The 23,821-nt window shown below is 42.7% G+C and overlaps 8 protein-coding genes and 1 long non-coding RNA gene across 19 annotated transcripts; 6 read left to right on the top strand and 3 right to left on the bottom strand.

The window, feature by feature from the left end:
• The first annotated feature begins 22 nt into the window (after nucleotides 1-22).
• On the top strand, nucleotides 23-2,147 carry LOC6499663. Its single transcript, XM_001954158.4, has 3 exons — nucleotides 23-1,093; nucleotides 1,293-1,724; nucleotides 1,785-2,147. The coding sequence occupies exons 1-3, from the start codon at nucleotides 170-172 to the stop codon at nucleotides 1,908-1,910; spliced, it is 1,482 nt and encodes a 493-aa protein (XP_001954194.1). The 5' UTR covers nucleotides 23-169; the 3' UTR covers nucleotides 1,911-2,147.
• Nucleotides 1,999-3,949, bottom strand: LOC6500931. Its single transcript, XM_001954157.4, has 3 exons — nucleotides 3,342-3,949; nucleotides 2,861-3,277; nucleotides 1,999-2,801 (listed from the first exon to the last, which is right to left on the bottom strand). The coding sequence occupies exons 1-3, from the start codon at nucleotides 3,481-3,483 to the stop codon at nucleotides 2,158-2,160; spliced, it is 1,203 nt and encodes a 400-aa protein (XP_001954193.1). The 5' UTR covers nucleotides 3,484-3,949; the 3' UTR covers nucleotides 1,999-2,157.
• A 225-nt stretch (nucleotides 3,950-4,174) lies between these two features.
• On the top strand, nucleotides 4,175-5,142 carry LOC6499664 (acylphosphatase-2). 3 transcript variants are annotated; one of them, XM_001954156.4, is made up of 4 exons: nucleotides 4,180-4,514; nucleotides 4,581-4,597; nucleotides 4,708-4,817; nucleotides 4,876-5,142. In XM_001954156.4, the coding sequence occupies exons 1-4, from the start codon at nucleotides 4,307-4,309 to the stop codon at nucleotides 4,991-4,993; spliced, it is 453 nt and encodes a 150-aa protein (XP_001954192.1). In that variant the 5' UTR covers nucleotides 4,180-4,306; the 3' UTR covers nucleotides 4,994-5,142. The 3 variants fall into 3 exon arrangements, with proteins under 3 accessions (XP_032307308.1, XP_032307309.1, XP_001954192.1); XM_032451417.2 differs by lacking the exon at nucleotides 4,876-5,142 and having other exon boundaries at nucleotides 4,175-4,514; nucleotides 4,683-4,817; XM_032451418.2 differs by lacking the exon at nucleotides 4,876-5,142 and having other exon boundaries at nucleotides 4,176-4,514; nucleotides 4,661-4,799.
• Nucleotides 5,143-5,341: 199 nt separating this feature from the next.
• LOC6499665 (aldo-keto reductase family 1 member A1) lies at nucleotides 5,342-7,314 on the top strand. The gene is made up of 4 exons (XM_001954155.4): nucleotides 5,342-5,532; nucleotides 5,895-6,075; nucleotides 6,383-7,070; nucleotides 7,131-7,314. Exons 1-4 carry the CDS (start codon nucleotides 5,461-5,463, stop codon nucleotides 7,177-7,179), a joined length of 990 nt encoding a protein of 329 aa, XP_001954191.1. The 5' UTR covers nucleotides 5,342-5,460; the 3' UTR covers nucleotides 7,180-7,314.
• Nucleotides 7,203-11,410, bottom strand: LOC6500930 (transmembrane protein 245). 6 transcript variants are annotated; one of them, XM_014911318.3, is made up of 9 exons: nucleotides 11,260-11,410; nucleotides 10,569-11,117; nucleotides 9,892-10,497; nucleotides 9,289-9,829; nucleotides 8,886-9,088; nucleotides 8,422-8,831; nucleotides 8,209-8,361; nucleotides 7,998-8,027; nucleotides 7,203-7,503 (listed from the first exon to the last, which is right to left on the bottom strand). In XM_014911318.3, exons 2-9 carry the CDS (start codon nucleotides 11,091-11,093, stop codon nucleotides 7,326-7,328), a joined length of 2,646 nt encoding a protein of 881 aa, XP_014766804.1. In that variant the 5' UTR covers nucleotides 11,094-11,117; nucleotides 11,260-11,410; the 3' UTR covers nucleotides 7,203-7,325. The 6 variants fall into 6 exon arrangements, 4 of the variants coding, with proteins under 4 accessions (XP_014766804.1, XP_001954190.2, XP_014766805.1 ...); XM_001954154.4 differs by having other exon boundaries at nucleotides 8,886-9,076; XM_014911319.3 differs by having other exon boundaries at nucleotides 8,886-9,064.
• A 60-nt stretch (nucleotides 11,411-11,470) lies between these two features.
• Nucleotides 11,471-12,474, top strand: LOC116654796. The gene is made up of 2 exons (XR_004310019.2): nucleotides 11,471-11,886; nucleotides 11,945-12,474. It is a non-coding gene; the product is annotated as an uncharacterized LOC116654796 (long non-coding RNA).
• A 151-nt stretch (nucleotides 12,475-12,625) lies between these two features.
• On the top strand, nucleotides 12,626-13,598 carry LOC26514019. The gene is made up of 5 exons (XM_014911752.3): nucleotides 12,626-12,756; nucleotides 12,818-12,960; nucleotides 13,015-13,142; nucleotides 13,196-13,288; nucleotides 13,348-13,598. The coding sequence occupies exons 2-5, from the start codon at nucleotides 12,954-12,956 to the stop codon at nucleotides 13,402-13,404; spliced, it is 285 nt and encodes a 94-aa protein (XP_014767238.2). The 5' UTR covers nucleotides 12,626-12,756; nucleotides 12,818-12,953; the 3' UTR covers nucleotides 13,405-13,598.
• LOC6500929 lies at nucleotides 13,313-14,442 on the bottom strand. The gene is made up of 3 exons (XM_001954153.4): nucleotides 13,697-14,442; nucleotides 13,562-13,639; nucleotides 13,313-13,499 (listed from the first exon to the last, which is right to left on the bottom strand). Exons 1-3 carry the CDS (start codon nucleotides 14,153-14,155, stop codon nucleotides 13,413-13,415), a joined length of 624 nt encoding a protein of 207 aa, XP_001954189.1. The 5' UTR covers nucleotides 14,156-14,442; the 3' UTR covers nucleotides 13,313-13,412.
• A 180-nt stretch (nucleotides 14,443-14,622) lies between these two features.
• Nucleotides 14,623-23,759, top strand: LOC6499666 (serine/threonine-protein phosphatase 4 regulatory subunit 3). 4 transcript variants are annotated; one of them, XM_014910689.3, is made up of 10 exons: nucleotides 14,623-14,767; nucleotides 17,600-18,015; nucleotides 18,078-18,265; nucleotides 18,352-19,290; nucleotides 19,355-19,532; nucleotides 19,593-19,848; nucleotides 19,938-20,210; nucleotides 20,292-20,404; nucleotides 20,491-21,275; nucleotides 21,342-23,759. In XM_014910689.3, exons 2-10 carry the CDS (start codon nucleotides 17,904-17,906, stop codon nucleotides 21,438-21,440), a joined length of 2,943 nt encoding a protein of 980 aa, XP_014766175.1. In that variant the 5' UTR covers nucleotides 14,623-14,767; nucleotides 17,600-17,903; the 3' UTR covers nucleotides 21,441-23,759. The 4 variants fall into 4 exon arrangements, with proteins under 4 accessions (XP_014766175.1, XP_001954188.2, XP_032307203.1 ...); XM_001954152.4 differs by having other exon boundaries at nucleotides 20,271-20,404; XM_032451312.2 differs by lacking the exon at nucleotides 14,623-14,767 and adding an exon at nucleotides 14,974-15,100 and having other exon boundaries at nucleotides 20,271-20,404.
• The last annotated feature ends 62 nt before the right edge of the window (nucleotides 23,760-23,821 follow it).

Here is a 23,821-nt window from a genome sequence, read left to right as displayed (position 1 = left end):
GGAACAAGTTCCAGTTCGATAGACCTTTTGTTTTGTTCAGTTCTTCTTTTTCTCCGATATTCTCACTCCTCTCCGTCTTGACAAAAGAGGAAAAAAAAAAAGAAAAACGCGTAGTACGCTGGTTGGGCCACTTAATTAACTAAATTCGCGGTGAATGCGCTAGCGTAACATGGACGATGTTCCAGTCAAGATAGTGGAGCGCTACAAACCCCCACCCGCCGTCTACCACCTGCCTCAGGCAACCCTCAACCGTTTGGGCCAGTTCCGTGAAGATTTCTACACGGAGCACCCCGATTACCAGTATCACTTCCACCTGGAGCGGACCGTCCTCGCTCAAGGCCAACGCTGGCGACAGCTGAGGAGGCAACAAAAGGAGGAGCGTATCAGACGCCAGGAGCGACGCAGGGAGCAACACCAGCGGGAGATCGAAGCAAAACAAAAGGAGATGCTGGGGGCAGTGGACTACCCCAGCGCAGATGATTTGTCATCGGGGGGAGAGGAAGAGAAGGAGAAAGAGGAGGAGAACGAAAAGCATTTGCAGAGCGGGGTGGACAAGGGGGCGGAACAGCTGCCTGAGTCACGCGACTCGCACGAACCAAAGCCAATACGAGTGTGCGATTTCCACAGCATATTGCAGCCCACCATCCTAAGCACCACTCCGGTTGCTAGTCCTCAGACGCTCCACAAGCGGAACAGCTCATTAAACTATGCGGACTTCGAATACAGCATGAACTCTACGCCCTTCGACAACATCGAAATGAAGACTATCAACGATCTGGACATTCTGGCCCAGGTGCTTCACCAAACACAGTTGGCCGAAAGAAAGGAGCAGGTCGAGCAGGCCAAGGAGCGGGATACCAAGGACGAGGAAGAGAAGCAGCCCAGCCAGGATAAACCGCCTCCTATGGAGCCCACGATGACGACTCTGGCGGAGACCAAAGCGACGCTCGACAGCGTCAATTTCCAAGTTCACTGTGATGACGATGCGGCCAGAACTGAGCCCAGCCACATTCCAGCCACGCCCACTTACACAACGCCCATGTACAGCGTTTCCCAACAGCAGCAGCAACTGTATCAACCGGAGCACTTCCAGGTGGGCCACTAATCAATGGGTTTCGGACACTTGAAGGAAATGTTAGATTAAAGGGGCTTCTTGGGGTATAAACATTTCAATTATGCTTTTATGTTAATATAATTTGGATATTTCAACTGATGTGGAATAAAATAAATCAATATAAATAAATAAGTGGTATGAGTGGTATTTCTACTAATTGATTCCACGATCTTCGCAGGTGTATCATGTTCAGGGCTACAGCCATCAGCCCTTCTACTCCCCGCAACAACAATCTTACCAGCAACCGAACAACTACTATGTCAATGGGCTTGGCACTCCAAGCCATTTGATGACGCCTCCAGCGCTTTCCTCTGTTACGGCACTCAGTCAGGCGGAGGACGAGGTGGCCACCAAATCGAGGAGTGTGCCCGATATCCTGCGTGAACTGAAAACGGAGCTTCAGTTAGCGGAAAAGCGCCGCACCCGCCTGCACAGCCACAACGAGGAGCAGCAACAGCTTCAACCAAAGAACGAGGTGGCGGTGGACAGGAACTCCTATCGGGAGTTGGCTGGACCGGCTCAAAAGTTGGCGCAACGCATCAGCAGTATGGGTTTCCCCCTAGAACGTGTGGCCAAGGTGGTAACCCTCTGTGGCATTGACGATAAAAAGGTGAAGCCTATTGAAAAAGTTCCCATAACTGCCATAAATACAATGCCGTGCCTCTTACAGATAATCGAACACCTCATTCCCCTGGGCGAGCTCATGGACCTGGGCTTCGATGAATCAAAAATCTCAGCGGCGCTACTCAAGTTCGACAATAACAAGGACAGGGCGTTGGACTATCTAATAAACTAGTTGAATTAAGGACACATCTTTTGATTGTCCCGCTTTTACCTCTGCACATTATCCATCTCCTGATCCTCACCCCAGGCAGCTTCAGAAATCGGTTCCCCTAAGTGTATTTTAATTATTACAATTTATCAGAGACATTCTTTGCTTTACTCGTGAGCTGAATGCTTCAGAATCCTCAGACGCAGCAGCAGCAGCAGCAGAATAAATATAAGTTCATAAAATAATCATCAGCAAATAATAGTCTCTGGTCTTAGTTCATTCCCAACATCAGCAAGTTTATGGCGTGCTCCACATTCCCATCAGCTAAGGTCAGATAGTTGACGTTCTGGGTATGGTTGATGAATCCCATGGCTGCCATGGTACGGAGCTGCTCGGTGAAACGATGACGGCGATAGCAACGCGGCAAAACGTCACTGTCGTCACCACCATCATCATCGTCGTCATCTTCGTGGACATCCAACATGGCTGAAGTATCCGTTGATGATGCGTTTCCGGGCTCAACATCCATGTTCTCCACCTGACTCGGGGGCTGTTGTTGAGCCAATGACTGGAAAACCCGGTCTAATTCATTGCGGAATAGCTCGGAGGATATTCCGCCGCTGCCGCTAGCTCCGCTGGTACTTGCAGCAGCAGGAGCAGTCGATGGTGCTGGCGCAGCAGCTGATGGCCCACTTCCTACTTGCTGCGCCTCGTCCGCATTTCTCTGGGCGATACTCGACAGCGAGTTGAACGAGGTGACATTGGCCAGAGCGTTGGCCAGTTGTTGGCGGCTGATCTGGCGAATGTTGGCGGTGACGGCGGTACTGCTGCTTCCACCACTGCTGCTGCTCCCAGCGCCCAGAGAGTTCTCCTCCTCCGATGACGTGGTGGACTCCGAAGCAGCTTGTTCTTGAACTGCAGGGGAAACAAAAGATTATAATATTCGCAGAATTCTTTGAGTATGGACTGCTTACACTGGGTAGCGGAGCTATTTCTGGCTAGTTCCTTGCGTATGGTGTCGACAATGAATGGAGCGGCTTCGCAGATGAGCGGGTAGTCCCGTACCAGATTCTGAACCACCTCCGGCTCGTGCAACATGTTAAATAGAACAGAGTCGCGGATCAGGGCCTGGGCGCCCAGATTACGCCTGAACTCTGGATACTCGGCAAGGATCTTTTGCAAGATGTTGAAGCGAGAGGTGACACTGATCTGCAAGTGCGAGGTCAGCGAGAAGAGCTCCTGAATGTGCTTGGTGTTTATCTCGGAAGCAGCCGGCGGCACATAGGGGGTATAGCGCTTGGTCTTTTTGAAGCAGTGGATCACGGCGTTTGGCTGCACGGACTTGCTTATTGTATCCGCATCCTCCAGAACCTTTCCGTGATGAATGATCTCTGAAAGTACGCCGAGGATGACATAGCAAAATGAGAACACAGGCTACAGGCAAGACTCACTCACCCAGTTCATTGGCTTCGAACTGCAGCTGCAGCTCCTTTGCAACCGCATCCTTCAAATAGGCCACATCCTTGTCAAGGTCTATGTTGTGCAGCGGGTGGACGTCGCTCAAGTTGTTTTTAAGCAGCGCGAACAGGGTAGGCATTTTACGTACAACTATTTATGCGCCTACGTTCTCCCTTTAAAGACACAGTTGATTTTCTTTGTTTTGGATTTTCACGACGCAAATCCGAAATGCTATTATAGATTTTCTCGTCCGAAAAAGGAAAGTGCAAGCGATCGGTCATCTGTTGGTGGCTATCGCTGCTTCTCTGCGATATCTTATGTTGCCCTCGTTTATGTATATAATATTGTATAAATTTTGTGAATAAATAATTACGATTCCAAGACTATATCGAAATGGATTTGGCTTTTTGTTTGGAAACAAAATTTAACTTCTGCCAGATTTTCCGGAGAGTAAACACGGCTGCCAACTTGGCCTTTTTTTTAATTTTATTTTGAGTTTATTTTATAATAAAGTTTTATATTCGAGTTTTAAGGTTTTTATATTTAATTTTCGGAGAAGATCTGATTTATAATGTAATGTTTTTACAAAAAAATACAAATTGGCAGGCCTACATTTTAAAATGGTTTTGTTTTGTTTATAAAGAGTTGGAACTAGTTCAAATTATCGAATAAAAAAAATAAGTAATCGAATTTTAAAAATTACCGCTAACGAAATAACTTCAATGGATAATTTCGTAATTTTTTAAAATAAGCAAGAAATACATATTAAATTAAGTATATGTGCAAGTCGTGTAAATATTATATTAAAATAAATTAAATAAAGTGTATCTTGCATCCCAAAATTAATATGGGCCAAGTAGGCAGCCCATCGTTTTTGACAGTTCAATTTTGCAAAAAAAAAAAAATCGAAAAATATTTGAATTTAGCATGAGCGAATAGGCGCAAAATTTCTGCACACCAGGATGGACTCGAAGGGGACTCAGACAGAAAAGAAGTCGGGAAAGATACGGAAAAGTAATCAAAAAGGACGTATAACTTTACCGGATGAAGTCCCGCTTCATCATCAAAATGAACCGGTAGTTACGGAATCACAAGCGGAATCGGAGCATCGTCCCTCTAACAATGAACCCGTGTACAGCTGTGGGTTTGAGGTTTTCGGCATAGTACAAGGTATATTTAATATAATGAATAATCTTCATCAAAATCCCACTAATCCTAAAATGTGTGTTTTTTCAGGCGTTTCCTTTCGCATGGTAGGTAAAATTTTTGTTTTGTTACATTTGTATGTAGGTATGTAATATTTTAAATTGTACCAGCCAAAAGTTTTCTTTTCCGAAGCATTTTTTACGTTATTATTCAATAGTATACCTTGCGAAGAGCCCAGAAGTTGGGGGTCCGGGGCTGGTGCATGAATACCTCTCAAAACACTGTAAGAGGTGAGATTGAAGGACATATACGCGCCTTTGAGTCCATGTAAGTGTTTAGATACTTTACTATATACTTTTTCTATATATATATACTTCTTCTACAGGCGTCTCTGGCTAAAGCACACCGGTAGCCCGACGAGCAGAATCGACAAATGTGTTTTCACCGATATCATCGAAAGCTCAAGCTTTAAATTTAATAACTTTACTATTATAGTGGAATAATGTATGCCTTTACTGCTACAAAACTTATATTTTTATAGTGGCTGTTATTTTTTGGATTAAACATTGTTACAATATAGCTTTAAGTAGACAAATTCATTTAAAATTAATACAATGAAAACATCAAAATTCCAAGTTGTGGTCAACGAGAATCCAGTTTTTTATTCTTTTTTTAATTCTTATAGATTGGATCTTAAAAATGTCAGATTTTAAAGCTTATGGTTTAATAAATTTAAACTGATAATAAATTTGAATTTTGTGAAGCTTGGCAATAATGGTTTCCATCAGTGGGACCGCGCTGTCGAATCGAAATAATCCCACCCGGTGTAGTATTATTTTTGTTTGAGGGCTCGACTTGCCGAAGCTTACCAGAATTATTTTATTTAAAGTCCAAACGCCGAAGCAACAGGTTGTTTCAGTGCTTCCAAATAAATATTTTTATTTAAAGAATCTTCGAGATATTAAAAGAAATGGCTGACAGCAAGTTCCTAACATTCAATAATGGCGAAAAGATGCCCATAATTGGCATCGGCACCTGGCAGGTAATTACCATAAATCTTTGCCATTTAAGATTCTTAAATCTTAATTATTGATTGCAATTAGTGAATGACTATTGTTTTAATTAATTCACGACTTCGGCAAAAGAGCTGACACGTCATTTAAATCTCTTGAAAATTTCAATGCAATCAGCAGAATCGAGTGCAGGACCGGTTTTCAAAAACAAACAATAGCCCTCCATTCATGTATGGCTGGGTTAGTGGGTCTGACTTTCGCTGGACCGGGCAGGGCAGAATAGAATAAAAATCATGGGTGGAGAGTCTAGCCATAGCATAGATACTCTGGTGTTTTTTATCAGATTAAAAAAACCCAACCACTAACCGCAATTTCATAACAATCTCACAAGGCATCTGATGAGGAAATTGAAACCGCGATTGATGCCGCCCTGGAGGCGGGTTATCGCCATATAGACACGGCGCCAGTCTACGGCAATGAAGCGGCCATTGGACGAGTCCTAAAGCGCTGGCTGGACTCCGGAAAGGTTAAGCGAGAGGATCTCTTTATCGTAACCAAGTTGCCTCCAATTTGTAAGTGAAAAAAAGTCTCTAAAGAGTATCTTTTCTTAAGATTAAAATGTTATCTTCAATCTTATGAACTCTGAATCATTAAATTATGTTTTTAACCCTCATAGAAAATTCTAGACATAAAAATCGAAATCTAAAAATATACATTCATGTTTAAATTTCACAATATCTTGAAAAAAATAAATGCCTTATCATTGTATTTTTTTATAAAAAGCCATCAATTATTTTTTTGTAAAAACTTATGATTAGAATGATAAATAGATTCCCAAACCAATTACGACAAATATTTAAATCAAATTTCCATCCACAGCCAACCGCCCCCATGAGGTGGAGCCGACCATCACCAAATCACTGGCTGATCTCCAACTGAAGTATGTGGACCTTTATCTTATCCACACCCCATTCACCATCAACATCAATGAGGATGGAAGCTTCAAGCTAGATAAAGATGGCCTAATGGAGGTGGACGTGACCACCAATCATGCCGCCACCTGGGCCGCCATGGAAGCCCTTGTGGAGAAGGGTCTGGCCAAGTCCATCGGCGTGTCCAACTTCAGCAAGGATCAGGTGGCCCGATTGCTGAAAAACTGCAAGATCCGGCCGGCCAACAACCAGATCGAGCACCACATCTACCTGCAGCAGCGTGATCTGGTGGACTTCTGCAAGGCGGAGAATGTAACCGTCACCGCCTACTCCCCGCTGGGATCCAGGGGAATAGCCAACTTCAATGCTGGCGCCGGCATAGTCAGAGAGGTGCCCAATCTGATGGAAATTCCCGAAGTTAAAGAAATCGCCGCCGCTCATGGCAAAACTCCAGCCCAGGTTCTGCTGCGATGGATAGTGGACACTGGAGTATCTGCCATTCCCAAGAGCACTAATCCCACTCGGTTGAAGCAAAACCTCGACATCTTTGACTTCAAACTGACGGCCGAGGAGGTGGCCAAGTTGAGTAGCTTGGACAAGAACTTCCGCGTTTGTGACTTTGCTTTCTTCCACGGGTATGTGACATTTTAGTTTCTTTTTGGAATTCTATTAATGGAGTTTATTTTCTATTTTAGTGTGGAGAGGCACCCGGAGTTTACCTTCCAAAATCAGTACACCAACTAAGTTAATAATAATGCAAACAAATATTCATTACTCAGATCACTTTAATTGTGATTTTTGTTATTTAACCAATATTTTCTTAAATCTGATATTTTAAAAACACTTCAAAAATATAATTTATATTATATATAGCGAAAAGGTATCTGGTTTTATTTCGAGTTCTCTTTGGCATTAAGCAGGTGAAACGTTTTGGTTTTGGTAACAATTTTCAGTTCAACTGGTTTTCCCCCCTCCGCCAGATTTCTAACTCTGTCGTTCGGGTTTACAGGTTTTCCTCGAGCATCTGTGGTGTCGTTAGTGGTTTCGTTGACCCTTGCCATGATTGAGCTAGAATAAGATCAAGATTGAAAGAAATCCAAAAGCATCCGCCATACAGTTAGTATTTAGTATATTTTGGAACATATTGTTAGCCTAATTTAGACAAATCACACATTTACAAATTCACATTAAGAAATTAGTAGTGAGCTCTAAATCGCTTTCAAAGTTACCAGCAGCTTCTAATTCGAGGTACATATTGCACTTATATCTATTAAGAGATAGGCTGAGATTTTAGTAGCTCCTCATCCTGGCTGTACAGACGGAATTTTTAATACTTAACAATTTTAGTACAAATAATAACCAAATTGGCAAATAAAACGAATAATTAACAGCACAAATACACAAAACGATAGAAGGAAACTGTATCCTAGCACTAGGTTATAATAAATGCGGCCAATCTCAATGTGATTGTCAGGTCTTTGGCCGCACAGCTTAGGTTAGTTTGCAGTTTGCAGTTCGAGTATTAAAAGGAAATTCGTAGTTGCTGTTCCATGCTAACTCACGTGGTCCGCGTCTCCTCATCCGAACTGGGCCTGCAACACAATTATAATTAATTTATGGAATAAAATGATACAAGAAATAAATTTCAAAAAGCAGGCCAACGGAAACAGAAACACTCACGTCAATCCCTGGGCTGCACAAGTTTGACAAAATTCATACTTTGCATGCAAATCAAATAAATTCATCGACTTTGATTGCTTAAGCCTATGTTACCTGGGTTCCTGATGGCTTCGCATGGCCAATGTGGCCACCTCGAAGAGTCCAATGAAGAAGCACAACATCAGAGGCCCGAAAATGGCACCCTGCCACCCAATCCAGTACATGCCGCCAGCAATTGCCAGACCATTCAAGTAGGGATGCCCTCCACTAAAAATATAATCAAATAATTAATAATTTTCATTAAAAGGAAAGCTCTTCCAAACTTACCCCTTCAGATCGGCGTAGATGGCAGTCTCAAACGATGATGGCACAAAAAATTGCAGCAGAAACAGTATGAGTCCTGCATAGAATCGATCCTGTGCCAGCCAGAGCTCCAAGAAGGCGGGAACCGCACACCAGTAGCTCCCTAGGAACGGAGCAGCAGCTAGCATGGCTGCCAGAGCGGAGGGCAGGAATACAATTCTTGCTCCGAAGACCGTGTGCACCAGCCATGTAAACAGCCCCGTAAACGTGGAGCACTTGAACATGGAAACAAGTACCACAGTGATTGAGTTTTCGAGAGCATCGGCGATTTTGATGCCCGAGCTGGAATATCCCAGATACTTGGTGATCTGCAGGGGGGCGTACTTTTCCTTGCTGCTCGACAGCAGATAGAAAAGCGCCGTGAAGAAGACAATCTGAGAAAACAATCATTTTAATTTGAGATAAAGTAGTTTTTCGCTCACACTTACCATATCTAGAATGAACTCAATACAGGCCTGTCCACCGGACAGGACCAGAGAGAGAATCTCGCCCGCAACGCCCATAATCATGGATAGATTTGTACGGATGATGTGCCACAGGGATTCAGCTACCTCGAGTATTGTCTGCGTGTTGCTCTGCGCCCATCCAATGATGCCCTGTTTTGCCACTAAAACTAGCTCTTTAAAATGTCCTTGGTTAAATAAACGGCCATTGGTTAGCAGATGCAACAGAGAATGGGTTATTTCGTAGACGCAAACGAGAGTTACGGGATGAGAAGTGCATGAGACCAACCACTCAAAGAAAGCCCCACAAATACAACTCAAGAAGATAATTAGTAGGGCGAGACAAACGAAAACCAATAAGCTAGAATTGAACTTTGTTGGGACATACCTGGGTTATCGACAATCTCGCCAAAGGTGCTCTTGAGCGCATCAGTTGGAACCCTGGGACCGTAGGAAGTTCCCGCCTTGTTGAAATCAATCCAATATTGGATGAGCCTGTCCCAGACGTCGAGAATTTGCTCCTTCAATTTGGTGGCATGGACTTTGTCTGCATCCGCCAGCCAGTCATCTATATACGTCTCGATCTTTCGGCGACCATAATGGTGCGCATTATCCAGCGCATCATCAATGGACGCCTGCATGTTGGCGGGCAAGATATCAATTAGCTCAGGCCGATCTGTGATCGTCTTGTTAATTAGATCCTTGCCAAGGTAGGCCACTTCGATCGTCTCCGAGTATATGTTCACACAAAAGAACACGCTCAGGAACACGATAATGAGCAGCATTAGAATGATCATTAAAATAGAGGTGACCGACTCCACAGACGACTTTAGCGAATCGCGTACGATCGTATTAATCTTGTAGTTTAGCTCCAAAACTCCGGGAAGGCATAGTGGAAGCACTGCAGAGTGATGTTCAATGGCCCAAGTCTACATAAAATATTTGATTTTAAATACAATGGCTTTTTAATACAATCTCTTTCCAAACTCACCCTCAACGCCAGATAGAGTTCGTTGATCTTGCTGCACACGAATTGGGTGATGCCAGTATAGGCCCCCACCGTATAGATGAGGTGTAGGAATACTGGTATGGCTGCCAGCAGAAACATCCAAACATTGCGATAAAGGAATGTTCCCAAACAGGCGTAGAACAAGAGCTTAAAGAAGGAGTCGCTCTGATGGCCCTCAGCCTCAGTTTCCGCTTTAGCATCAAAGGTGTCAGTCGAGTCGACAGTGTCGCTCAGCGAGATGTCCTCCACGTCGGATTGAATCCCAGGACTGAGGGGTTCGCCGCTGTGTTTTCCGCAAATGCTAAAGTTGCTCAGTGATCGCTCAAAGTCATTCTTGTCGAAGAGCTTCTGCAAACGGGTCAAGAAGGTGCCGGCTTCCTCTCTTGTCTGCAGGTGATATGCCGTCGATGCCGTAACATATGCCATAACCAGCAGGAAAACGGGCACCTGAAGGGCACCCAGAAAACTGCTCAAGTAGCCAGCGATGGCTACCCACATGGTTTGGCCAGCAACAACAAAGTGAGCGCTGTTTTCCGGCTTCCAGAAAAAGTGGACACAACTCAAGTATATAATCACCAGAGAAATTAGCTGTAATTAAATAAAGAATTAATAAAAAATTCAACTTTTTGCAGTTTTAGTTGAAAAACAATATAACGCACCACGTAAACATTAAGGAATCCAATAATCTGGACGAACAATCCGTGCGAAAATGTTATCCAGTGCCACAGCGCCATCAGAAACCCTTTGGGGGCATACAGGACTAGAAGTTTAACACAGCCCGCCACTCCGCATCCGGCGAGGAGCAGTTGCCAGTGCTCGCAGAGCCATCCAATCAACAGCCGGCCGCAGTGCTCTGTGGCCTCCAGCGGAGAAAGACAGATGGAGACCAGGACGTTGGAGTCACGTTCTTCAAGACGCTGGAACCAATTATTGACACTCTCCGCCAGGCTCCGTTTGAATGGGAACAAAACGGCGCCCATGAGGAAAGCCCACAGCAGGGGTCGCACAAAGGGTCCCAGTATGAAGCAGACGGCTACAAATGCACCCACGCCGGCAGCAATTAGGAAGTTGTACATGGCCGCACGGAATGACTCGTGGTTCTGGGAGCGCATCCGCAGCAGGCGGTTAAGCACGCTGTCGAAGGAGCGGTCCCGTCGAATGGGAATCGGTTCAGATCGGTTCATTTTGGGGTTGACGCAAACCAGGAACTGTAAGTATTAAGAGGATAGGATGGAGGTTTAGTGCTTAAATGGCAACCTTTGGCGGATACAGCTGCTCCATGACCGCATACAATATGGGGGGCCTTGACTGAATGACTGTTTTCGGAGCTGCTCCGCTGACGAAACTCACTTTTGATGATTTTGCTCAGTGTTTAATGCCCAGCAACAGATGATTCACATCTCAATTTTGAATGGGAGGATATCCAATGAACCTTAAGGTGTCTGTCGGTTTCTTCAGCCCGAAGTGGACATCGAGGACAGGCGGTAGAGCTGGGTCGGCCACTCACGATAGTATCGATATATCGAATATTTGGGTTTGCGAACCACTATCGATGTTTGAGTGCCGATAGTAAACGATAGTGGCAAGCTTGCACATCTTTACTTTTGGCGAACAACTGCGGAGATCTACACGTGAAAGTTAATATTGGTGTTGGCGGAGAAAATGGACAAATTTTTGCAAGGCGAATACGATAGATTTCCAAGATTTAAAAAGCAAGGTTTTCGTTCGCCCTTTAACGCCGATGATGGCCTTCATGCATTAGAAAACGAGCTAGCTGCCTTAAAAAAAGTTTCGCCATTGGATCCGCCAACACCAACAGAAAAGGAATCAGACTGCCAGCAGCCTCTTTTTGAATTTGTTGTTAAAAATATTTCTACTTTGGGGAGGACAAACCGGGTCGATGCCATTGTTGAACTTCAACAGTACATGCGAGTGGCACATTCACCTCAGCAAACAGATCCTTTAAAGTTTTGGAAGGTAATTTCTTTACAAATCTGCAGTTTAATTTGAACTTATTATCTTTTTTTAATTTCAGGGCGCTCCAGATGATTCTCTTCTTAAAACTACAGCTGAACGCCTTTTTTGTGTGCAAGCATCATCGACTGAGTCTGAGAGGAGTTTTAGTAAAACGGGACAAATTATTTCTGCTAGGAGAGCATCACTAAAGGCCAAAAACGTGGATATATTATCCTTTCTCAATAAAAATATGTGGATCTCAAACTATTCAATCAATGAATAGTTAGCTAGTTACACTGAAGACTAATACTGTAACATGAGTTCAATGCTATAGCCTCAACGGTTAGTATTTTCTGTTCTAAGTTATACCTGCTAAAACCTTAGACTAGGTTATAGCATGTGTAACTCAAAACAGAAGATACAAACCGTTGAGGCTATAGCATTGAACTCATATTACAATATTAGTCGTCAGTGTACAAATTTAGAATATATTAACCTATTCATAAGAATCTTTTGTGAATTATTTCATTTCTTCCTTTGTTATAAGCGACTTCATATGATTATGAGATTTTGTTATGTTTTGTTATTCGAATAAAGAATGGCCTTTAAGAAGTTTTTTTATTATTTACTCTAAATGCAACTTAAACTTGATTTATAATTTTTTTAGTTCGATACTATCGATACTATCGAATATTTGTATGAAAAACCTCGAAAACCTCGAATATGCCAACTATCGATGTTTTCCCAGCTCTAACAGGCGGAGATGGGCTCCCAGGGGTGGGGCAAGAAATAAACAAAAATACGTCGTTTCTGGCAAATTACGTCAGGCGGGCAGGGCAGTGCGTGGAGTGTTTTACAACACTAGTAAAAAGCCGATACAGGTAGTCCTGAGTGAGTCCGTGATTAAACTTAACAAAAATTAATTTTATTGAAATAAATTCTATGTTTGTAGCATTATTTTTAAAAGAAACATAAAAATTCTTATGTGAATATTAAATATTTGTTAACCAATATTCACTGTAAACATGTTTTGATTACTGGAAATACTTTGCAACACTGGCTCAGCTTCAAAACAGAAAATAGACGCCATGGAAGGTGAGCGGGACATTGTTTTGTTAAATAATTATTAATATATTACACTACCAACAGATTTATCTCTATCGCAATTGGAGGACTTGCGGCAACTGCAACTCCAACTCAACGCAAATAAGGATATTTACATCAACCTATACACCAAGATCATAAAGCAGACATTTACAACTCAAATGAACAATTTGGTTAGAAGAAACAGTTAGATTTAAGAAATATATGATTAATTTGTTTTTTTAAGGTTGATGGCGAATTTAATATAGAAGCTGTGAAATTGAATGTGCCCCAAAGACCCCCCATTCTCCCACCACAGGAATATACACCCATGCACCAAGTATGTACATGTTTTCAGTAAATATACATAGAAATAATCTTTAATGACCAATTCGACAGCTAAGCAAATTGGAGGAGGTTTTCAAGGATACCATGGAAGGCTTGTCGATGCTGTAGAAGTTTTCTCAATCATCATTCTTGGTACTGTTCAGCCAGTAGCCATAGAGAGTCTTATGAACATGTTGCAGGCATTCGAACGAGGGAGACTGGTTCTGCGAATATGAATTATTCAAATTAAATAATTAAATTTACTGATTATTACTTAAATACTTACGTTGAATATAGGAATAATAGGCCGACTCTTAAAAATACTACCTTTGGTTCTCAAAATCAATATGTATTTGACATCCAACTTAAAAAATAAGAAACTAGTTAAAATTTAAGAGAGATAACTTTGTGCGATCCTTACATCTTCAATGACTTCGTTAAGAACAATGTCTTGGATATTGCCCCGCTCAACGCAGAGAACCTCTTCTCTACCGAACGATCGCACTGTTTCCGTTTGCAACGCCATGTCCCAGCTATAAAATAAACGCTCCGTCTGCACCAAGTTCAACAGGGAACGGACCAATAATACTGACACGGATACGCAGGTCAGTAGGGGATAAAGTATCCTAGGCTGCAGGATTCCCAAGGATCTGCTCCCGAAGCCACAAACACCGACAAAGTATGCTATTGATAAGGAGATTAGCAAAAGCAGGCGACGAAGCTGCCTCCGCAACTGGGCACCATGCTGTCGGTTAACCAATTCCATGCGCACTACATCTCCCCCACAGCGCTGGATTAGAAGTTCCAAGTCTGCATCTGTATAACCGGCATATTTGGCCTGCCGGCTGTAGTATCTATGGATAGTCACTTGCGGATCCATTGAAAATAAACAAACGTTATATACAAATTAATGTGACCTTACGAGGAGTGCTTAAAATGGCAAGTAGTGACTACAAAATATATTTTTAGTTTTAATTGATTTATATTATGCCTGTGGTTTAGTTATAAACATATGTAAAGGGTATATTGTTTTAATTGATGTATTACAGTTGCATTTCAAAATAAAGAATATGTTTGCGAAGGCAACAAGATGTGGCCCTCTTGACAAAGAAACTTGTTCTTATTTAGCCCAATAGGCTAATCATATTACCATTATAAAGTAGTTTAAAGAATACGATTCCCTAGAGTCTTCAAATGTTGAACTATGTTTTCAAAACAAGTCTTTCTTCAAATATTCATAAAATATATCGATAGTTATAAAAAAAAACGATTAAAAATAAAAATGGATGCCCAGACAGCGGCTGGTCACACCAAATTACATTTTTTACTCGCCAACACCAACGCTCGAGCGTCGGTCCGCGGAAAATTGTAAAATCATAATTGTCCGGGAGTATATTTTATTTAGCGCGTGGTTAAAACAAATATGCGCAAGCGTAAAATGTATATAAACTAAAAACATCACACGACGCGGAAACTAACAAGGAATTACAGCGTGAGTTGAGTGTTTAACTTTTTGGTTGGTACCCGTCAGTCAGCATTGCGGCTTCTGTGTTTGCGTGCGGGTGTGTGAGTGTGTTTTTCTCTCACGTACTCCGGATGATTTGCGGCCTTGTGGGGTCAGAAACAATATATATCCAGCTTGGCCAGGATACGGATATAGGATTGTGGAGCCGATTCCAGGTGCATTGTCACTCCTGAGAAGTTTGGCTGTTCCTCTTTTATCGCTGTCGCACTTTATGCAACAACGCAAACGTCTCCGAGAGTTGAGTTGAGTTTTGGCTCTCTTCGGATGTGTGTAGTGTGTTGAGATTCTCGGGGCAGCGAGGTGAGTTTGGCGTCGTCTGTTTTCTGTTTTCCTTTCCCTGCGTTTTGTGTGCGTTTCAAATTAAATGCAAAATTCGTTGCGAATATCGGGATAATGTGGTATACATAAATAAAATCAAAACAAAATGCGTTTATAAATAATGAGTTGTGTGAGTGCTTGGGTTCAGTGGGGGTGTGGTGGAGAGACGGCATTTTTCTTTACCACACTTCTCTTCTTCTTCCACGCGATATACGCTGCAATTTCTGCGATTCTGTTTTGCGCCTGCTATTCGCAATAATTTTATTGAATGAACCGCAAAAGAGACGGCCCAAAAAGCGATGTACTTGCTAGACGGTGTGCCTGTATGGACGTATCTGTGTGTGTATGTGTGTGAGAGAGAGTTTTGTGTGTATCGCATATGAAAATATAAAAAACTGTTTAAAAATTAAATGAAATCAAATAAAGGAAATTAGCTGACATTGCCAACGGCCCGGAGAGTATTTAAAATGGAAAAATCTCAAATCGCTACTCTTCCTTGTTCGGCCTAGCCTGTCCCAATACCACCCCAAAAAGGTGCATACATGCACACACCTCAGAACTCGAATGTGCGTGTGTGTGTGTGAGCGCGCGTATTCTGCACACATTGTCATGCATGCAAAACAAGATACGACGCGTTCGTAATCGTCAGACTCCTGCTGCTGCTGCTCCTGCTCCTGCCTGCTGCCCCCCTTTGCCACCTTTTTGAAAGAAAGCAAGGGTCAAAGGGAACAGGAGGAAGAGGAGGCGCGCGAGTCGAATTTTGGTCGCTATTCCCCCCAATGGAGTCGTCCTGCATCCTTCGCTTTTTTTTTTTCATTCTTCACCCTTTGCCATATTCCGTTTTCGCTCGCTCCTTTTTCACGCCACCGCGGACACTTGCAGCTTTCGTGCGAGGAAGAACAAGAGGAGTGAGTATCCACCAGTTACAGTTGCGGTCAAAATAAAGGCCATGCTGGCGAACGGCTCCAAGTCCAAGGTGTCGCTTTGTGAATATCTGAAAGGATAGGTCAATTGTGTGTATCCGACAGATACTATCTGTAGGATATGTTTTGAATAATCACTGATTATTAATCAGTATTATATCAAGATTCTGTTCTATAAACCATCCTACGTGGCAGAATCAAAAGGAAACAAGTGCAACTATCTGAATCTTCAAATTGTATCTGTATCTTCAAAACTGTGCCGGCAAGTTTGGCAATTTTTTAGCTCCGGCGCGCTGGTTATTAATAAATATTAATAGTAATCGAAGCTAGGCGGAAAAAGCATAGGCATTTGCGTGTTTTTTTTCGCAGCTGATTGCGTAAACCGCTCGCGACGTTTGTTTTGAATTGCTGCGTTTGTTTTGGTACGATTCTTGGGCATCTACTACTAGTATGTACTGGTAGTGTGAAATCTCTATTTGCCCAGTCTCCCATGCTCACTCCCCGACTGTTATCAGTGCCTGGATTTGGCCTATGGCGCTTTTCTGGAGCTATACTATTACAGATCGCAGTTCGTAATCTCGAACCTTGTGGCCGGTCGGATGAAATGGGGGTGCAGGCAGGCCGATCTGGGGTGACGTATCATCTGGCTTCTATGCGGCGCTCTTCAGCGCCACAGATGACGTAGCTGTTCGTACCGTTGCTTTTCCGACGTTCTGTTTACTCACACATTATTTTACACACTTGCCCATTGATTTTCGCCTTGCGAGAATCCCCACTCCCACATTACCGCTTTTCTGCCGCGCTCTCTCTCTCTCACTCTCCCCACTGTTTGTTTTCTTCGCGCGCGTGTTCGCACTCACCACTGCACAATGTCTCAATGGCACTTTTTTTTTCAAAGACTAAAACAATTAGTAAAATTTAATAAATTTATTTTCTCTTAATCCAAAAATATATTTATTAATTGATTAATAAATTGCAAGATTTTAAATATATTTTTTACCTGTACATTTATTATTTCACCCACTGTACCATTAAAAAAAAATAGTAAAAAAAATTAGTAAAATATTTTATTAAATACATTTTATTTCTCTGAATCCAAAAATATATTAATTAATACAGTCCAAGTTTTGAATATATTTTTTACATGTACATTTATTATTACACCCACTGTATGTGTGGGGAAAGCGCGGCGTGATAATGCATGTGTAGTCACACACACACACACACACAAACACTGCTCACATCGCTCTCATAGATACTCACAGACAAGCAGGAGCAGGCCTAGATCCAACGAATACGTTAAATGTTTGTAAACAGACCGGGCCATGCCAATTTTTGGCCAAATCTCTGACCAAATGGACACTTTTCTCTTCTCTTCTCACCTATTTCTTCCGCTCTCTTATGGCACACACACACGCAAGCAGCTTTCACATTTTCACAAAAATACGTGAAATATTAAAAAAAAAAATTTAGCAACAAGTTAGTTTTAAATAGTTTTAATACTTCTATCCCATTAATTAGTAATTTATTTAAATATTTTGTTATTTCTTTTTTACAGTGTTATCCGGTGTGCCCCATCAGACCCCCCACCCGGCGCTTGAGTAGCAGCTTAAAATGGATGTACAAGTCAAGCATAGAGATTAGTCGAATCCTTTGAATTCTAAATTCAAGATCCTAATTTAAATTAGCCAAGTAGCATAGCCTAGCCCAGGGCATCATCGCCTAGAAGAACGGTTCCAAGCCACCAGCATTGTCACGTTCACACAAACCCCCCTCAACCCCCCCACCAGATCCAGATCCAGATCCAAAAGTCAATCAGGGATCCTCTGAAAATAGTTCACTAAGGGTCACTGGCAGGCAACATGACGACCGACACCCGCCGACGCGTCAAGTTGTACGCGCTGAACGCGGAGAGGCAGTGGGACGACCGTGGCACGGGCCACGTCTCCTCCAACTACGTGGACAGATTGAAAGGTATGCCTCTCCCAAAACATTGAATTTAAGAATCAGATTTAAGCGAAATTATCTTTTTTCAGGCATCTCGCTGTTGGTACGCGCCGAAGCCGATGGATCTCTGCTGTTGGAGAGCAAAATCCAACCGGATACCGCCTACCAGAAACAGCAGGACACCCTGATCGTGTGGTCCGAAGGTGATAATTTCGATTTGGCATTGAGTTTTCAGGAAAAGGCTGGTTGTGACGAGATATGGGAGAAGATATGTCAGGTAATTGTTTTATTTCCAAACTTGAAATAGTTTTAAGCGCGGTATAATTTTGTTCTGGACCTAATCCGGGTACAATGCTTCTCTAGGTGCAAGGAAAAGATCCTTCTGTAGAAATAACACAGGACATCGTGGAAGAGTCGGAGGATGAGCGCTTTGAGGACATGTCAGACACGGCTCCGCCGATCGAGCTGCCGCCCTGCGAACTGTCCCGCTTGGAGGACATTTCGGAGACGATACAAAGCTGCCTCTCAACTCCACTCCGAAAGGAGAAGCTATCGATGGCCCTCGAGTCGGAGAGCTACATCAAGAAACTGCTGAACCTGTTTCATGTGTGCGAGGACCTCGACAACACCGAGGGTCTGCACCATCTCTTCGAGATCTTCAAGAACATATTCTTGCTGAACAAAAACGCCTTGTTTGAGATCATGTTTGCGGATGACACCATTTTTGATGTGGTTGGTTGTCTCGAGTACGATCCGAGCGTGGCACAGCCGAAGAAGCACCGCCAGTATTTGAAACAATGGGCCAAGTTCCGCGAGGCGGTGCCGATCCGAAACCAGGACCTGCTCGCCAAAATCCATCAAACGTTCCGAGTGCAGTACATTCAAGACATCATCCTGCCCACGCCATCGGTCTTCGTCGAGGACACCATGCTGAACACTCTGTCCAGCTTTATATTCTTCAACAAAGTGGAAATTGTGACCATGATCCAGGATGACGAGCGTTTCCTGCTTGATGTCTTTGCCGTTCTAACGGATCCCGCCACCGGAGATGCTAAGCGACGCGATACGGTCCTTTTTCTGAAGGAGTTCTGCAACTTTGCACAAAACCTGCAGCCTCAGGGCAAGGACTCGTTCTACAAAACGCTCACCTGCCTGGGCATCCTGCAGGCGCTTGAACTCACGCTTGTGATGAACGACAAGAAGACAAAATCGGCCTCCATCGACATCCTGACGGCCATCGTCGAGTTCTCCCCGCTGGTCGTACGCAACTACACTCTCAACCAGGCCAATAAGCCAGAGGGGGTAAGAAAAGAAGTCCTGCCGTTCTTTCGATCTTTAAACTCAACATCTCCATGACATTTTTTAGGAGCGTATGTTGCTGAACATTGCCATCGAACAAATGCTAAACGACTCTGAGCCCGAACTGGGCATTGCTGTGCAGTTGATGGGCATTGTGAAGATCCTGCTGGAGCCGGAGAACATGCTAACCGAAAAGGGTGATTTCCTAAACTTCTTCTACAAGTACAGTGTCCAGACGTTAGTGGGTAAGTTTCAGATCTAAAGTTGCCTTACATAGATCTAATTCTAATTGTGGCTCCTTGCAGCTCCTCTGATGCTGAATACGATGGGCGATCGTCCGCAGAACGAGGACTACCAGACGGCCCAGTTGCTGGGTATAGTTTTAGACATTTTGTCGTTCTGCGTGGAGCATCACAGCTACCACATCAAGAACTTTTTGCTGCAAAAGGATCTCCTCAAGCGAATTCTGGTGCTGATGAAGAGCACACACACGTTCCTTGTCCTCGGCGCCCTGCGGCTGCTTCGCAAGATTATTGCACTCAAAGACGAGTTCTACAATAGGTGGGGCATTAATAAAGAAATTATATATTATTATTTATATAAATGACTGTTTGATTTTGTTGCTAATTGTATTTAATTTTTTGTATTAGACACATTGTCAAGTGCAATCTTTTTGCGCCTGTGGTGGACGCCTTTATTCGCAACAACGGTCGCTACAATCTGCTGGAGTCGGCCATTCTGGAGCTGTTTGAGTTTATAAAACTCGAGGACATTCGCACCCTGTGCGTCTACTTTGTGGAGAACTTTAGCAAGATATTTGATGAAATCGAATATGTGCAGACATTCAAGTACTTGAAGAACCGCTACGATCAATACCAGGACCGGCTCAAGGACCGTGACAAGATGGAGAACCGAACGGACGGGTAAGAGACTGCCTTGGTGCATTTTTCTCCAAATCCATACATGGATGCATTATTTTAAAGTGGCCCGCCCATCATCCGCAGCGGTGGCCGGTTTCGTCGGGACCAGCGCCAAATGGAGGAGGAGGAGGAGATGTGGTTTAACGAGGAGGACGACTTCACCGAGGAGATCGACACCTACAACAACGTCATTAAATGTAAGTATTCTACTATAAAGTTTTAGTTTTCATAAAAAATTAGTTGAAACTTTGGAATTAAATTGATTTTTTGCTTCGCATTGCAGCCGTCAGTGAAAAGAACGGCCCGCAAACACAAAACCAGCAGCAGAAATCCTCACCGCCACATGGAACGTCGCCGCACAGTGGTCTTCTGGGTAACCTGAATGCTAGCGCAACATCTACGTCCACATCCGCCTCGTCAGGAGCTCCCGTGGCCAGTGGCAGCAGTAGCCCCGAAGCGAGTATCGCCGACGAGCAGACTCAGGCGGCGGTACATCTGGCTGCCGCTGCCAACATTGCGTTGCAGCACCACCAGCAACAGCAGCAACAACAACAGCAGCAGCAGCAGCACCCATTCCAGCAACAGACTCAGCCTGAAATCGCAAAACTGCAACAGCAGCTTGGCAATGTGGAGGCGCCGCAAAGTCAAGACCTTGATCTGGTGCAATCGACGGCAGCGAATGTATCGCCATCGTCGTCATCCTCATCCTTGGAGGCGTCAACGTCCGCGTCGTCGTCATCATCATCCTCTTCCTCGTCATCCTCGTCATCACCACCAGGCCCCTCAGCATCTCTCTGCGATTCGGCGACGGTGGCAGCGGTGGCTGCCTCACAGTTTCTTTCAACAATCGCTACCGCAATGGCGGCATCCGTTACGGCAGCGGCGGCTACCACCTCATCCTCTATCCCGTCGGCGGGACCGTCTGTTTCCAGTCCAGATACCGATGCAGTTGACGTCCAGTTGTCGGCTGGCGACGATGCCAACAGCCAGGACAGCTCGGGAGATCGGGACACCAACAACACAGCCGATGCAGCAAGTAGCGAAGCAGACAAGGCGACAGCCAAAAAGGTAAGCGTTTGTATTTTGTTGTTATCCGAAACATCTCAAGATATTCATATTATCCTTTTCATTCAGGGTCTGGTGGACTACGAAAGCGATTCTGGCGAGGACGACTACGAGGAGGATGAAGATTCCGAGGGGCCACAAGCACAAAAGCGCGCGCGTCTGTCATAGTTAGCAGACATCGAGCATGTCGACGACATCAATTATAAATTAGTACCCACGTAAACACACACACACAGCAAACAGCAGCAAACAATAAACAGAACAGAAACAAAAACAGAAAATCACACCAACGAATGTTAGGATGGCATATTGGCAGACGCAGACAGACGACACGGCACACACAGCTGACAGCGGTACGATGTAAGATCGAACAAGGAAAAAACAAAAACAAAAACAAAAACAAAACATACAATTAAATTTTAGCATAAAATTTATTTTAAACGAGAAAACAGAAACATTTAAAGTAAACGAGAAATTATATAAATTACTTTACTAAATTAAACAAGTACATATAAATATATATTCAAGTATATATATATATATTTATATATATATATGCATATGAGAACACAGATAACTATAGAGAGATCCGCATCCTCGTGCGAGATGCATTAATGCAAATGCTGCGCGCGTTGTTTGGCAGATTAAAAGAAGCATTAACGAAACAAACCAAAATAAGCATGTATTTAGTAGTTAAAAGCAAACCCAGACGACCAGGACGAGAGCTGTCAGGTGGTGTAGGACATCTGTATACAACCAGCATTCATAATCGCAACTACATACATATGTCGCTTGCTAAGTCCTCCCCCAAGTTAACAAATCCTCTCCAGTTGGCTGCTGCCCCGAAAATGTTGTGTGGAAAAGCAATAATCAGTTTTGTGCAATATTTTATGTGTGTGTCTGTGTTTATAAGACAATTGCAATATAGTATATGTTTTACCAATCGTAGTTCTAATGTTTACACTTAATCGCTGTTACCTATTCTATCTGAGAACACAAAGAAACACACTTTCCTGCCAATCGCACTATCACGCCTTACAGCGTTGTTTACAACCAGCAATTTAGGTAAACAAATCTTATCTCGTCGAGATGCTCTGTTCGAGTTGCTGCTGTAAATTGCACTGTAACTTTGCAAGCAACGTAAATAATTGTAATTAATTTTAATTTCTTTCGGTGTAAACAATTCAAACAGCGAATAATAAGTATTTTGTTAAGAGTCGTCGTACGAAATGTTGCAATTGTTTTCTAAACATCAAAACAGAACCAGTGGCCGGCTGGACAAATTTTGTTAACTAACCCAAGAGTTAGGCGCAGGAGGCACCCTTCAACCCATTGAACTTGTATATAATTTAGTAATTTTCCACGCCCAATTTGTTGAGAAACTGCCCATGCACCACAGATGACAACCAACAGCCATTGCGGTAATCCGACGTTTGTAAAATACCAAGCAGATTGAGATGCCTAGTAGTTGACTCTTTTGAACGGAAACTCTTTTTTGAAAGGAACTAAGCGAAGCGTTGTCTGACTGTATAAGAAATAACAAAAACAAAAACAAAAGAAAAATAATTGTTGCGTTACCTTTGCATTATTGAACCATAAACCAACACACAAACACATCAATAAACAACTAATTATAATGATACCAGATAAACTTAAAGTTAAACTAAAGTGGGGGAAACAAACAAATAACACGTAACAATAAAGTGAAAGTAAAAGTAAAAGTAAAGTATAGTCTCCTTACGTTTTTCCGAGTAAGCTATTTTTTTTGTCCACCTTAACTATAATATTAATTTGTACTAAACGAATGTAGTAGGGTTCACCAACTTGGGGAAGACCATGCCCAACGCTGAACTACCATGAAATCCATGAGGGAGCCACAGAAAACGTACAGAAAAGTAATAAAGTTATTTGTTAAATACATCATATATCGTATCTGCCATGTGCGTCTGCGTACTGTACTACATTTATTTATTTTAGTATTTAAATTGCAATTAAGGAGAACTTGTCACTGCAAATGGTTTCCCCCCTTTCTCCAATATACATACATATATATATATTATATGATGTAGGTGTGTGGAGTTCGAACATACATACATATATCCTTCCAAGTTGTTGTTTTTGTTTGTCTGCAAATTGAGCAACAATTACAATACGCATCCGCGAAAAAAAATCATAAAACCAGAGAGAGAGAAATATTAAAAAAATAAAAAATAAATAAGGAAAAGAAAATGAGAAACTAAAATGAGAACTAAAAGTAAACGAAATGCGACAAACACTATAGTTTATACATAGTATTTATATGAATCGTGTACTGTATATGATATGCTGTCTAATCCCTAATCCTAACACACACATACCCATTACATCTATAATTTGAATATTTTATTTAGTTTTTTAAGCATCTGTGCGTAAAAAGCGATATATATAACTCTATATTATGATTATGAGTAAATTAAATAATAGTTTTTAATAGTTTTTAAACAGAAACAGAAATGGCCAAGTTCCCAATGTGTTTTTTTTATTCAATTAATCGTAACACCTGATTCCAG

This window comes from Drosophila ananassae, chromosome 2L (genome assembly GCF_017639315.1).
Source record: "Drosophila ananassae strain 14024-0371.13 chromosome 2L, ASM1763931v2, whole genome shotgun sequence".
In the NCBI taxonomy this organism is placed as follows: domain Eukaryota; kingdom Metazoa; phylum Arthropoda; class Insecta; order Diptera; family Drosophilidae; genus Drosophila; species Drosophila ananassae.
Note: the sequence above shows the minus strand (reverse complement) of the source record. Positions and strands in the feature narration are given on the sequence as shown.

What these genes read in the sequence shown, in the direction of transcription:
- LOC6499663 (XM_001954158.4), top strand. Translation starts at nt 170, where the DNA reads ATGGACGATGTTCCAGTCAAGATAGTGGAGCGCTACAAACCCCCACCC. An exon ending in ATCAACCGGAGCACTTCCAG is followed by an intron (nt 1,094 to 1,292) that starts GTGGGCCACTAA and finishes CGATCTTCGCAG; the next exon opens with GTGTATCATGTTCAGGGCTA. An exon ending in GTGGCATTGACGATAAAAAG is followed by an intron (nt 1,725 to 1,784) that starts GTGAAGCCTATT and finishes TGCCTCTTACAG; the next exon opens with ATAATCGAACACCTCATTCC.
- LOC6500931 (XM_001954157.4), bottom strand. Translation starts at nt 3,483, where the DNA reads ATGCCTACCCTGTTCGCGCTGCTTAAAAACAACTTGAGCGACGTCCAC. An exon ending in GTTCGAAGCCAATGAACTGG is followed by an intron (nt 3,278 to 3,341) that starts GTGAGTGAGTCT and finishes GCGTACTTTCAG; the next exon opens with AGATCATTCATCACGGAAAG. An exon ending in AAATAGCTCCGCTACCCAGT is followed by an intron (nt 2,802 to 2,860) that starts GTAAGCAGTCCA and finishes TTTCCCCTGCAG; the next exon opens with TTCAAGAACAAGCTGCTTCG.
- LOC6499664 (XM_001954156.4), top strand. Translation starts at nt 4,307, where the DNA reads ATGGACTCGAAGGGGACTCAGACAGAAAAGAAGTCGGGAAAGATACGG. An exon ending in ATACGCGCCTTTGAGTCCAT is followed by an intron (nt 4,818 to 4,875) that starts GTAAGTGTTTAG and finishes CTTCTTCTACAG; the next exon opens with GCGTCTCTGGCTAAAGCACA.
- LOC6499665 (XM_001954155.4), top strand. Translation starts at nt 5,461, where the DNA reads ATGGCTGACAGCAAGTTCCTAACATTCAATAATGGCGAAAAGATGCCC. An exon ending in AACCAAGTTGCCTCCAATTT is followed by an intron (nt 6,076 to 6,382) that starts GTAAGTGAAAAA and finishes TTCCATCCACAG; the next exon opens with CCAACCGCCCCCATGAGGTG. An exon ending in GACTTTGCTTTCTTCCACGG is followed by an intron (nt 7,071 to 7,130) that starts GTATGTGACATT and finishes TTTCTATTTTAG; the next exon opens with TGTGGAGAGGCACCCGGAGT.
- LOC6500930 (XM_014911318.3), bottom strand. Translation starts at nt 11,093, where the DNA reads ATGAACCGATCTGAACCGATTCCCATTCGACGGGACCGCTCCTTCGAC. An exon ending in AACTCTATCTGGCGTTGAGG is followed by an intron (nt 9,830 to 9,891) that starts GTGAGTTTGGAA and finishes TATTTTATGTAG; the next exon opens with ACTTGGGCCATTGAACATCA. An exon ending in TTGAGTTCATTCTAGATATG is followed by an intron (nt 8,832 to 8,885) that starts GTAAGTGTGAGC and finishes TTGTTTTCTCAG; the next exon opens with ATTGTCTTCTTCACGGCGCT.
- LOC26514019 (XM_014911752.3), top strand. An exon ending in CAACTCAAATGAACAATTTG is followed by an intron (nt 13,143 to 13,195) that starts GTTAGAAGAAAC and finishes TGTTTTTTTAAG; the next exon opens with GTTGATGGCGAATTTAATAT. An exon ending in AATATACACCCATGCACCAA is followed by an intron (nt 13,289 to 13,347) that starts GTATGTACATGT and finishes CCAATTCGACAG; the next exon opens with CTAAGCAAATTGGAGGAGGT.
- LOC6500929 (XM_001954153.4), bottom strand. Translation starts at nt 14,155, where the DNA reads ATGGATCCGCAAGTGACTATCCATAGATACTACAGCCGGCAGGCCAAA. An exon ending in TTAACGAAGTCATTGAAGAT is followed by an intron (nt 13,640 to 13,696) that starts GTAAGGATCGCA and finishes TTATTTTTTAAG; the next exon opens with TTGGATGTCAAATACATATT. An exon ending in CTATTATTCCTATATTCAAC is followed by an intron (nt 13,500 to 13,561) that starts GTAAGTATTTAA and finishes TCATATTCGCAG; the next exon opens with AACCAGTCTCCCTCGTTCGA.
- LOC6499666 (XM_001954152.4), top strand. Translation starts at nt 17,904, where the DNA reads ATGACGACCGACACCCGCCGACGCGTCAAGTTGTACGCGCTGAACGCG. An exon ending in TATGGGAGAAGATATGTCAG is followed by an intron (nt 18,266 to 18,351) that starts GTAATTGTTTTA and finishes ATGCTTCTCTAG; the next exon opens with GTGCAAGGAAAAGATCCTTC. An exon ending in AAAGACGAGTTCTACAATAG is followed by an intron (nt 19,849 to 19,937) that starts GTGGGGCATTAA and finishes TTTTTGTATTAG; the next exon opens with ACACATTGTCAAGTGCAATC.